Source organism: Triturus cristatus, chromosome 7 (genome assembly GCF_964204655.1).
Source record: "Triturus cristatus chromosome 7, aTriCri1.1, whole genome shotgun sequence".
NCBI lineage: Eukaryota > Metazoa > Chordata > Amphibia > Caudata > Salamandridae > Triturus > Triturus cristatus.
The window spans coordinates 409,452,652-409,465,824 of record NC_140590.1 but is presented as its reverse complement, the minus strand read 5'-3'; the positions used below and the strand labels follow the sequence as shown (position 1 = coordinate 409,465,824).

The window sequence follows — 13,173 nt, the reverse complement described above, 5'->3', positions numbered from 1 at the left end:
TGTATGCAGCTATGTTATTTGCAAGTTGTCAGAATGTAAGCAAGGGCATAACTTGCATGCTTGCTATCACAACAGGACCCTACCATTTTGGGGTTGAGGAGTGCAGTCCAAATGCTTTGAATTTATATTACGAGGTCAGAGAGTAAGTTCTCAGGGCAGGCTCACTTCCAGAGAACAAATCCCAGACCTCCTCATCGTCCGTCATGACCATAAAATACCTAAATGGCTGAGAGAGAGTGTGGGCATCGCTCACGTTTTGGTGTGATCATCATCATGATGTTGTTATTTCATTGATAGTACTATAGTTCCTACTTCTTATAGAAATGGCGGCAAGTCCGGCAACAACAACACTGTGAAACTCAAACTGACTGATCACATACATTAGGCGGCCGTAGGCGGAGAGGGACAGTAGCAGTAGGAAGGACTTATGCACTCACTGCCGGCTGCTGCCTGCGCAGCTTCATTAACTGTCTCTTTGTCGACTTTCTCCGATTGATTAGGGCTTACTTAGGCCTGCCGCCTGCTAGGAGGCAGGCCCTGTCTCACGCTCACCTGGTGGCACGGTGCAGCAGCTGTTGCAGACCTCAAGGCTCTCACAACGTCGTCCGACACTGAGTGTGTCAGTAGTGTGAGCGCTGAGCCGCGGCCCGCGGCTGTTGACCGATTACAAAGAACGGGAACCAACCACGAGACTAGGTGCGGCACTGCGCGGCTATGCTGGGGCGTGGCACTGAATGCGTGGCGTGCGGCGTGCGCAATCAATCCAGAATTTTAACAAATCTGCGCAGTGCGCACGCTGCCGCGTACAGCCCCCGCCCCCAACCCGGCCCCGTCCGAGAAGTGAAACAAAATCGAGCCCTGCCCGCCCGCCCGGCGCCCACTGACAGTGCATCGCCATCATCAACCGCAAAAGAAAACGCGAGCGAGCAAGAATCTGATTGAGAACTTATTAACTCTCAGAAGTAGTGAAGTGAAGAAGGCAAGTAAAAGTCATACAGTCCGCCGGAGTCAGTCAGGAAGTACTGTAACACTTAGTTTTGCCACTGCAAAGTCCCGGCCGTAGCGCTTCGAAGCAAGTCAATCAATTACGTGCACCTGAGTGTGTAGACCCGGCCCTGATAATTAGGTGCCGGTGCTAAGCACCGGCAAGCACCGGCACAAATTAAGCACTGACACACACACAGAGCTGACATTTTCACAGAACACACATTTATCAGTTAATCTTACACAAATGCACAGCTTGAGGAGTATAAAACAATTAGAACATAATTTTTGTCTCTCATCATCATGGAAAGTCCCTGGCTGAGTGCATGTGTGTTTTCCATGGTGAAAGTGACCTGGAGGCGTCCGTTTCAACTATGAACAAATGGTACAATTGCTGATCCTATGCACACAGTGAGGCAGATTTACAAGCCCCGTGCGCCACTTTTGCGCCGCCTTTGCGTCACTTTTGTGATGCAGCGGCGGCGCAAAGCTAGCGCCAAGCTGCACCAGATTTACGACGTGACGCATCTAGGGAGATGCGTCACGTTGTAAAGCCCTGCGCCACATTAAACCTGCGTCAGGTTTAATGTATGCAGGGTGGGCGTTCCGTCTGAAAAAGCCTCGGAAAAGTGACGCAGTGAAATCTACAAGATTTCACGCAGCCACTTTTCCGACGCTGGTGCGTCAAATCCTTACGCCTGCTTCAAGCAGGCGTAAGGCGTGACGCACCATGTTAGTGATAGGGTAGGTTGGAACAGTGCTGGAGTTACGTCGCGCTTGCGACACAACTTCAGCACTGCGCCAACCTTACGCCGCCAGATGCGTCGCGTATCTGCTTGTCCTTGCGCCACGATGCACCGCATTGTAAATGCGGCGCATCTGCGGTGGCACAAGGGCAAACTTGCGTGACGCATCTTCCCTGGCGCATCCCTGCTGATTTGCAGGGATACGCCAGGGAACATAAATCTGCCCCAGTGTGTATAGGCACTCACCCAGGCAATTGTCCCAGTGTGTCATGGGGCACCTACAAGCCTGTTCCAGTTCAATCATAGCTACTAGATCTGAAACCGATCAGTCTCCACTCTGTTCCCGCACTCATTGCAGACAGGCTCTGCGAGACCTATCAAACTCTGCCCATTTCGTTATAGTATGAGATAGCTCAGGGGGTGAAGCACCTGTTTTTAAAGCAGATGTATAAACTTTAAGGCTGAAAGTTGAGTAAGAAAGCTCAGTTGGGTAATGGGTCTGCTTTATAAAGACAGTATGGCACAGGAGACTACAAAATGATTTTGGATGCAAGAAATTTCATAAACTCGATGCAATACAGCTTTGACCTATACGCAGTGACCAGGGTGCCTCAGTTGTCGACTCCTACACCTCACGAGTTGGAACACATAACAAATTATATGAGAAGCATTTTCTTAGGCATCGGTTGCCAGCTTCGTTCTATCATCGTTCTACTGAGGGGTTTGACCGTTCACAAGCCCCAGACTCAGTGGCGTATCGCAAAATGATGCCCCCCCCCCCCCAAGCATGCACGTTTCTCAAAAGATGAATGCAGGTTTCCTTTTGCCAACAAAAACTCAACTAAACGCGTCATGAAACTTGGCGGCCCCCTGCGGCGCATGGTCACTGGGGTCCCATTCATTCCAAGACCAATGAATATCTGTAATATATGGTTGGAGACTAGGGCCCCCTCATCACAGTCTGGGGGCAGCATGTCTTATACCACTGACCTGGTGAGGAGAGATTCTACACTCAAGAGCTGTGCACGATGGACGGGGCACCACTGGCTGACCTCCAGAATTCACTCTCTCCTGCTATACGTGCTTCGGCACCTGAAACCCACTGGATGCGGGTGCTTCACGCCATCTTACAACAATGCACCCAGAAGTGTAACAGACAAGAGGGTCACCGAAACGTGCAAACACAACACTGTCCAGAAACAGTGACTTGTGGGTACTCCTACTCACCCCTCCAAATCCCTGGTATGCCATGTCAGAAGTTATTCTCAGATGGAGGCTGGGAAGGACGTATAGAGGGATGTACAGGGGCACGAGAGTTCACTGATCCCTTGATGCCTACTATGCCTGCTGCTCAGTTGACATCCGAAAACTCCTCCTACCGCCGGGATTCTGGTGCATGGCACTCCTTTCCTGCCCGCACTGTGAGCCGTGATCATTGCCACTAATCTTGGGAGTCCCAACTCCCCAAAGAAAGCTTCTCTAAGCAAGGCCAGAGAGCTCTGAAAGCCGGGGGGGGGGGGGGGCCCATGAGAGTTGCTTCCTCTTCTGTCAGCTTCCCTTACTTCCCCTCCCCATGTGACCTAACCATGGCCTCTTGCTTCTTCCTGCCAGGTAGCGTGGGGTGGGGGTGTGAGAGACTGGGTGTTTCGTGTTCAAGGTGGAAACAAGCGACTTAGAAGAATTTCCCAGCACTGCTGATCAAGTAATTCCGCCGGTTGAGCAACGAAATTAATTGGTAATTCTGTGTTACAAGAGTAACACAGAATCACTAAATTCCACTAACTCTGCTGGAGGAATTAAAAACTCCGCTCACCCCTATTAGTTATGAAGCGTATTCTAATCAAGCGGTAAGAAAAGGCCCAGTTACTTAATCTCATTATCCTTAGTCCCTGATGGCCTTGTCACAGCCCTTACTTTTGAGGTGGATTCCACCTCAGGCCGGGAAGGAAAAACAGGAAGTGGTGGAGTAACCCCAACCACCCTGGGATGTAAACACATTCCTTTTACCCACGTCACTTCCTGACCATACCCAGCCACACGAAGGCTAGCTGACAGCGTGGATGCGGTGGGTCGTAAGGGCTGTGACAAGTACACTAGGGCCTGAGGATAATGAGATTTAGCAGTAATTCGCCAGGCATTATCCTGAAGTCCCCAGTCCTCGTCCCAGTCCTACTTTTGTGACTTGACAAAGCAAAAAGCTGTCCTTCATCACCAGCCACTCTTCATAAGAAACTGAAAATATTGTACACCAATTATGTTAATCACAGTTTTAATTAGTGAAGAAATCATGTGGAAAATACAGCTGTTAAAACCTCTTTCTCAAATGATTTACCCTCCAGAATATTTTCAGTATGGTAATGTTTTACAAACGTATGAGATGAGGGCAAAGTGGAAGTTCTACAGATGTCTGCTGGATGAGCGCCCTGAACCTCCACCCACAAATCCCCCACTCTCCTTCAGTAAGAGGTATATTAGACAACGAATACGCCAACACACTAGTAGAACAAATCCATCTACTCAGAGAAGCATTAGAAACATTGTAACCCTAATTTGCAGCCCAAAGGTTACAAAAAAAGGTTCAGACTTCCCATAAGTCTCAGATATCTGAAGGTATATTTCAACTGTTCTTTTGGCATCCGGCAAAGGAAAAAGCTGCCCTTTCCTAAAAGAAGAAGGAAAAAATACAGGAAGCAATGCTTCTTCGCTGTGCATCTTGGAAACCACCGCGGGAAGAATAGCCAAATTATGCTTAAACAAAGTTCTTCACGAAAGGAGGTTTGCACAACAACACTCCTACCTCTCCAGTCCTCCTAGCAGAGGAAAATGGTAGTAGGAATAATACTTAAAAGATAAGTATTTTAAATCAATTGAAAGGAGAGGTTCATAAGGAACTTCCTTCAGAGCCTTAAGCTCTAATGGCAAATTCCAGGGAGGGACAAAAAGCCGACCCATGGGTCTGGAAACAGAAAAACTGTTCAAGAGCCTGACCACCAAATCAAATGCAGTATCTGGAACTGAAAGTCCTCCTTCAGGACATAAAACCTGAGAAATGTATGATGAGGTACCGCAATTGGAAAGTAAAAATATGCATCAGTTAGATCCATGGTTATCAAGAAGGATATGTCTGGAATAATGAAAATGAAATGAAAAATTATATTTATATAGGGCGTAACTACCCGGAGGCCTCGCAGCGCTTTAATTGATCACTGTGGCGGGCTGCAGGGTGAGACTAACACGCTTTTGCGAACAGGTGGGTTTTCAGAGCCTTCCTAAATGCCAACCGGTTATTATTTTCTCTGAGAGCTAAAGGGAGGGAATTCCAGAGTCTCGCGGCGGTGTGGGAGAAGGAACGGCCACCCCATCGGGTTTTATTGATTTTAGTTGTAGTTGCTAGGTGCAGTGAACCAGAGCGAAGAGCTCTAGATGGAGCATAAGGCATAACTAAGGGGAACAGAATGGCAGGGCCTGTACGATGGAAGGATTTGTGCACAATGCACAAAGCCTTAAACTGAGCTCTGGCGGCCATTGGGAGCCAGTGCAGTTCTTTTAGAGCTTTCTTGGCTGACTGCCAACGGGGGATGTTAAATAGTAATCGAGCGGCACAGTTTTGTGTGATTTGAAGCCTATTGGTCACTGATGCTGGAGCTCCTAGGTATAGAGCATTTCCATAATCCAGGCGGGAGAGTATCAGGGCCTGAACCATGATTCTCCTCGCCTGGAAAGGAAGCAGAGGGAGAACTTTACGGAGCATTTTCATTAAACCGACGCACGTAGAGGCAGTTTTGGTAGCCTGGATCGAAAAGTCCAGCGCTTTATCGAGCCAGATTCCCAGGCTCTTTATCTGAGGTTTAGGAGGAGGAGGAGCACCGAGGCAAGTGGGCCAAATAGAAGCCAGTGTGGACGAGAGAGAGTTGCCTAGTAACATAATCTCCGTCTTCTCCCCATTAAGTTTGAGATAGGAGGACTGCATCCACTTAGCAACGGCCTCTAGACAGAGGCCCAGGGTGTTGGACGACTCCTCGGTGTGGTCCAGAGAGACCACCAGTTGGGTGTCGTCCGCGTAGGTGACAATACGCACACCAAAAGACTGGACTATCTCCGCTAGAGGTCGCATATAGACATTAAAAAGGGTGGGGCTCAGGGACGAGCCCTGGGGAACCCCACAGCTAAGTGGTTGCTTAGGGGAAACTGCCTCACCCTCAAACACCTGGAAGAAACGCTCGTCCAGGAAGGAGGTCAACCATTCCAGGGCCGCGCCCGACACGCCCACGCCTTTCAAACGATGTAGTAGTGTGGCATGGTTAACAGTGTCGAACGCGGCGCTGAGGTCGAGTAATATGATGGCTGCTTTTCCTCCCCGATCCAGCACCGATCTAGTTTCTTCCGTCACCGCTAGGAGAGCAGTTTCCGTTCCATGCTGAGGGCGGAAACCTGTCTGAGAGGCACATAGCAGATTACTTGATTCTAAGTAATCTACTAAGATATTATTGATGTGCCTCTCAAGCAGTTTGCTCATCCAAGGCAGTAAGGAGATGGGGCGAAAGTTGGCCAAGTTGTTCTGGTCCAAGGTGGGCTTTTTCAAAAGGGCCTTAACCATCGCACACTTCCAGGGTGCTGGGACAGATTTAGAGGAGTTGGAGGCATTAAGGACATCCAAGATGACTGGGCGGATGACATCCATCACCTTATTGAGAGTCTGCGGAGGGGCTGGGTCATTAGGAGATCCCGAGGTGACATTAAGAAGCATTCTATCTAAAGTGATGGGATCTAGGAGGGGGAATTTGTCCAGTGAGCTGGGAACCAAAAGGTCAGAATCTGTAGTGGTGGTGCCCATCGTGTCACCGTTGCCAGTAGAAAATGAAGAATAGATGGCCTGGATCTTCTGAGAGAAGAAAGTGGCTAGATTATTACAACGGGTTTGCGCGCCGTCGGATGACAGACGCTCAGGAGGAGGGGGGGAGATTAAAGACTTGGCTATTTTAAAGATTTCTTTAGGGGAGTTTGCAGCTAGGTTGATTTTGGCTTCATAAAAATGGGCTTGTGCAGATTTTATTTGGTTTTTGTAGAGCTTTATTGCTGCTCTGTACTCAGCTTTCTTTGATTGTGAGTATTCATGTCTCCAGGCTCTCTCTAATTTGCGACAGGATTGTTTCTTAGTCCTAAGAACCGGGGAGTACCAAGGAGCAACTTTAGCTCTGTTTATTAAGTACAGGGGTTCCTTTGGCAGGACTAGGTCAAGGGAACTGAAGATCCAGTTATCAACATTGACAGTGGCTTTATTGGGATTGGCCACCTTCGGGGGTAGATGTTCTGTGAGAGCTAGTTTCCACTTGGGAAGTGGGCGAGAGGCCCATTTTCTTCCCCAATGCTTATTGTGAATTCGTAAAGTGGGCGGAGTGCATGTGGACCATGTAAAGGGTACTAAAAAGTGGTCGGTCCAAGGTAGTGGTACAGGAGCCTCAACGGTTAGGCTATCTAGATTACTATAAATGTGGTCTAGAAGATGCCCCTTGATGTGCGTTGATTGAAAACCTTTCTGGGACAGATCAATGGACTGAAGGTTAATTCGGAAACTGTTGGCTATTGAGTCAAGCGGATCGTCTAGGTGTAAATTCAGATCGCCCAGCAGGGTGGAATTTGCCGAGGTGAGCACTAGGCTGGCAACTATATCCATCATGTTAGTGATGAAGTTGTTAAGGGTGCCAGGTGGTCAATAGACTAAAATGCCAGAGAAAGTGGTGGAAGGGGAGAACTCAAGAGTGAAATGTAAGTTCTCGCACGCTGGCGTGGAGGAGGGAGTGACCCGGCATCTAAAGTTGACCCTATAGATAATGGCCAACCCTCCACCTCTGCCAGTCTTGCGATCCAATCGTTTAAGAGTATAACCTTGGGGGATGGCCCAAACTGTTGCAGGATCGGTTTCTAGCTGAAGCCATGTCTCTGTTAAGAAGAGGACATCAGGATTGAGCTCCTCTATCAACATGGCCAGCTCAGCATAGTGTTTCGGCAGGGATCGGCAATTGAGGAGGAACATCCTCCATTTCTGCTTGAAGGAATGTTTCCCTGTATTTGGGGTAGGAGTGCCCCAATCACATGTTTTGCAGCGGGCCTTCAAATTTGTAGGAAGGACTGAGTGTATGCATAATGGGTTGCAGGTAGGGCGCAGTGCGTACAGTGAGGAAGTACTGTATGAAACGAAGTTTTCTACCATGTTAACGGCTAGGACCGGAAGCTGGAAGCGGACTGGCGCAGACTGGCTTCTCTTTGGCGCCTCTTCGGCGCGTCTAGGGCGCTACCGCTGCACGTGCCGCTGCGCGGTACAGTGGGAGTTGATATAGATTAGGCTCAAGGAACACTAGAGCGTCACCCCACTAAGATGGCCGCCGAATAATGGCAATACCAGGAAGTAGGATCGCCCTGTTCTCCCTCCACATCAATCAGCACGAATAGCTGCGGTGGACCGGGGAGTCAGTGCACAAATCAGGTCTCACTAGCAACAGCAAATTTTGCAAGTATAAAAACGATTTTCCTTCTTTTTTAAAACACATACAGCAGAACACAAATGGTGCTATCACCGAGAGCGCTAGCGCAGGAGTGATCAATTTCAGAATAAACTCGAGCGTGTCGGCGCTGGGAGCCTAAATAGTCAGGGCTCAAGGAACACTAGAGCGTCACCCCACTTAGAAGGCCGCCGAATAATGGCAATACCAGGAAGTAGGATCGTCCTGTTCTCCCTCCACATCAATCAGCACGAATAGCTGCGGTGGACCGGGGAGTCAGTGCACAAATCAGGTCTCACTAGCAACAGCAAATTTTGCAAGTATAAAAACGATTTTCTCTGTACAGTCTTCATTTTGAATGGAATGTTCTGAAACCATTTGTTGACCCCTCTCAAGCCTATAATCAATCTGAATTGACCTGACAGGTTGGGCACGAGTAGGTTTCTCGAGCACATACCGTGGCTCCTTTCTGACCTAGGGACTGGGAACACCGATCGCTCCTGTAACAAGCTGATAACAGCTGTCTTCAAAGCTAATCTCCTTATCTTGTCTGGAGGATCTGTTGTAGAAATGACATCCAAGTTCTCAGGATGTTCCAGGAATTCTATTACGTATCCACTTCACACCACCTGATGAATTCATGCATCTGAAGCAGATTCATCCCAAGCATGTAGGAAAGATTTTACCCTGCTGCCCAAAGGAAGGAAAGAGCTGTTTCCGGCACTGTTAGGACCACTGCTTAGATGGAGAGGCAATTTTCCCCTTTTCGTTTCCCTGATTCTCGGAACCCTTCCCTATCTGCTTCCTGTAGACAGAAAACTGTTGCTGCTGGCGCTGCTGACCAGATCTTTGGGATGGCTGATGAAAAGAAGACTTATGAAAGGAGGAGTGCGAGCTAGCAGCACTTCCACTCTATTGAAAGGATTGAGAATGTTTATTTTCCTAATAGATTCTGTGTTTTTACTCCCCAACATCACCACCAAATAACCCAGGACCCTCAAAAGGCATCGTAAGGTGCTCACCGTTTGCACTGCACCAGTGTGCCATTCCTTTTAAAAGAGGTTCTATCTAGCAGAGATGACTGCACCTCCAGCAAGTGCAGAGGCTCGGGCAATGTCAAAGGAAATGTTAGACAGAAAGTCCACTTGCTTCTCCATAGCCGCAAGATGATCCAAACTCTCTGAGCCATCCTGAACAGCCTTGAAGAGTCATTTAAAATCTGAAAGGAGAGACTGAGAGACATAGGTACTATAAATTTCAGCCCTCAATGATAGCTTAGTACTCGTATAAGATTTCTTGCAGAGTCAATCTTTTTATCCGTCTGATCCTTAATAATGCTCTCCTCCATGGAAGTCCTGCTCACCACCAGACTGGTGACCAATACGTTCATTGTTACAGCTTCAGAAATAGATTGATCCACCTCCTCTAAAGGGTACAAACAGGACAAAACCTAGGAACAGAAATCTTGCCTGGATTCTTTTACTGTCTTTTAACAACATCAGACACATTGATGAATAGGGAGACCCAAAGGCTTTGGTTGATGGAACCCTGGTTAGAATCTCAGGCAACAGCTCCTTATATTAAAAACATAGATTAAAATATTTTAAATTATTTGAGATCAAATGGCAGAAATCCAATCTGTAGAACAGGAGATATGCAATTTTAAAGACTTAAGTGAAAATAGTACCTAAAAGCACAAAGCGTCAACTGTGGTTATCTGGTCGAGCCGAACTGAGACAAGTCACAAGTTCAAGCAGACCGTGACGGAGCGCGGGCCAGATACAGCGACCAAGTTAGGCCTGCTGAACAAAGTACCTTAAATTTGGGATGCGGACTATTGCGAGATCCCGCCCGGAGGATGCATTTCGCAGCAGCGGTTTTGATACATTGTGGGTTGCGATGCAAGGTCCTGCATCGAGGATGCATCATTCAGTGGTGATTCTGGGGAGCTGCAGGGCTGTGATGCGAGGTCTTGCATCAAGGATGTGTCGTACAGTGGCAATTCCGAGGGAGCTGCGGGGCCCCGGTGCGAGGTCCTGTGTCAAAGAGGCAGCACCCAGTGGTGGTTATGATGAGGAGCTGTGAAGCGATGCATCGCACTGCTTCAGTTCTACCAGGACCACAACGGGGCTGGCGTAGCTCATTCAGTCCCACTTCCAAACGTCCAGGACAAGTAGGGCACCACTTGGGAGGCAAACCTCACAGCAGATGGAGTGCAGATGCTGCGTTTGAGGTGGTTGGAGCCTTTTCTGTCCCTGAGTCTCCGATCAGGAGGCCTGCCAATTAGTCCTTGGAGTCACTATGATGCTCCTGGGTTCAAGGTGCAGGTCCAGTCCTTTCTACTCAAGCAGCAGGGCTGCAGGGCTGCAGGTCAGGAGAGTAGCAGGGCAGCAGAGCAACAGTCCTTCTTTCAGCAGAGCGGCACAGCAGTCCTCTGCGGTCCAGAGGTGCACTGAAGAGTTGTGTCTGAAGGTTCAATATTTATAGTTGGTGCCAGTTTTCAAGTGTGAGAAGCTTTTAGAGTTTCCACCCCCAAAGGTGACTAAAAAATTCTTCCTCACTGCCCTGGCCATAGCTTGTCTGGGGGCACAAAAGGTCAGCGTGAAACCGTTTGTGAGTGTGCTAAGGCGGAGTCTCTGTGATGTGCAAGTGTGGTTGGTGACAGCGCCCCCCTCAATCAAGTCCGAGATGGCTCATCCTGCCAACACCTCTTCCCCCTTTTGTCTCACTGTCTGGGAGTAATACACACAGACCAACCAAACCACCATTCAGTTTTGCAGGAAGCAGAAGGTCTGCCAGACACTTGCCAAGCATAAGAAAGGAGCAGCTGTTAGTGGATGCTGTGAAACTGCCAGGTGATGGAGCATGTACTAAAAATGTCTCCAGTAGCTATATTATTTAAAATGTGGCGTGACACATAATAATAAGGCAAACTACTGTCACTAACACTGTCTGGATACCAAATGGCTTTCCAGTTGGATGACCCAAGGTTGGGAGCAAAGTCAATAGCAGAGGAGAAATGAGAAACTGCCCCATTGAACCTATACTGTTCTGTGGGATGAACCAACATTTGAATGGTGCTCTATATGACCAATGACTGAAGTTCCCTGAACTAGAGCCCATTTTCTGTAAGTAAGATTATGTAGTATTATCTATTATTTTTGTGAAAACATGAGGCTGGAAAAACCGTTTAAAGCTGTCTTTGGGCCAGACCTAAAAAGGAGCCAGTATCATTGAAATGATTCTACCAATTAGAAGGATTATGATTCATTTCTGGTGAGAACTTTTTTTGAGCTATGAGTTGCATAGAACCCCAATAGCTTTTAAAGTGTGAACAGTGTCAATAACACAGAGAACAGCTTCATTAATATCCTTATTTAAACATTTTGTGAGAACTGAAAATGTAAGCATTTTGTGAACTCTGAAAAAGATGAGGCGGATTCTTTCAACGCTAGGTAAACTAATGTTAAATTTCTCTGCTTTCTTCCAGATGCTGTTGAATGTGTGAAATGCTTGGATCATCAGTGGTCAAATGAAGTCCGTGATAAGTGCATCCCTAAACCCCTATTGTTTCTTTCCTACCATGAGCCTCTGGGAGCAGCGCTGGTGAGTGTCTGTGCCATCTTCTCAGCCATCACCTTATCAGCACTGTGCATTTTGGTGAGGCACAGGGACACTCCAATCGTCAGAGCGAATAATCGAGCCCTCAGTTTTCTTCTTCTGGTTTCCCTCCTCCTTTGCTTCCTTTGTTCCATCATATTTATTGGAGAACCTAAAAGAGTGTCATGTTTGCTTCGCCAGGTCGTTTTCAGCATTGTGTTTACCATCTGCATTTCCACCATTTTGGCAAAGACCATCACTGTAGTCATTGCTTTCAACGCTACAAGACCTGGGAGTATATTCAGAAAGTGGGTGAAGCCAAAATGTCCATTCTACCTCCTTCTGCTGTGTTCACTTCCCCAGGTCGTCATATGCATTGTCTGGTTGGTACTTTCACCCCCCTTTGTGGACCTAAACATGAAAAATGAAATTGGAACGATAACCATTGAGTGCAACGAAGGTTCCTTTGTACTTTTCTATGGCGCACTGGGGTATTTGGGGCTTTTGTCGAGTATCAGCTTTGTGGTTGCGTTTATAGCAAGGAAGTTACCTGACAGTTTCAATGAAGCCAAAATGATCACTTTCAGCATGCTAGTGTTCTGCAGTGTTTGGATTTTGTTCATCCCCACCTATTTGAGCACCAGAGGAAAATATATTGTAGCAGAGGAAATATTTGCAATCCAAGCATCCAGTGCTGGGCTCCTTTGCTGTATATTTTTCCCCAAAATGTATACCATTCTTCTGAAGCCTGAGAGGAACTCCAAGGAGCATTTAATAAAGAAAACCAGACTTGACCATAGTTAGCTGCGGCAACTGGGAACTATGTATGGCAAAAATACTGTGGTGCAGCACAACTGTTGATTCTGATTGTTGAGATACATTCCTTCCAGCAGTAATGAGCAGATTCATAATGAGGATCACATTAAATTATAGCACATAAATATATTTTAATCAACACCTCAAAGAACTGATTGCTAGCCATTCATGACTTGGTTCTTCCTGATTTGTTATGATAGAATATACTCACATAGTACGAATATTATTCCAATAAGGTGAGTCATACCTCTGCTCAGGAAAACATTGTTCCTATGCCAACTGAAGAGAAATTTGCTAACTGCAGAAACAAATGTTTAAGCTTAATAGTGGCACGGTCATGGGATCAGATAGACATGAACAGAAGTAAAACAACTAGGGAGAATGGAATGCGCCTTTTTCCCACCAGAGCCTAATACCATCAATGCATACGTCATACTCTCTTAGGCATGGTTTCAGTATGTACAAATAGCAAAATATGGGGGAGTAACCTGCTCAAAATGGGTTCATAAGAGGGAATTCGGGTAATT

The 13,173-nt window shown here is 47.3% G+C and overlaps 1 protein-coding gene across 1 annotated transcript in view; it reads left to right on the top strand.

Moving 5' to 3' along the window:
* LOC146809809 (extracellular calcium-sensing receptor-like) overlaps nucleotides 1-12,634 on the top strand; it is a 77,402-nt gene extending 64,768 nt beyond the window's left edge. Inside the window, exon 5 of the mRNA XM_085614903.1 lies at nucleotides 11,721-12,634. Within this exon, the coding sequence (XP_085471029.1) occupies nucleotides 11,721-12,634 (914 nt within the window). The remainder of the gene's footprint in view (nucleotides 1-11,720) is intronic.
* Nucleotides 12,635-13,173: the final 539 nt, after the last annotated feature.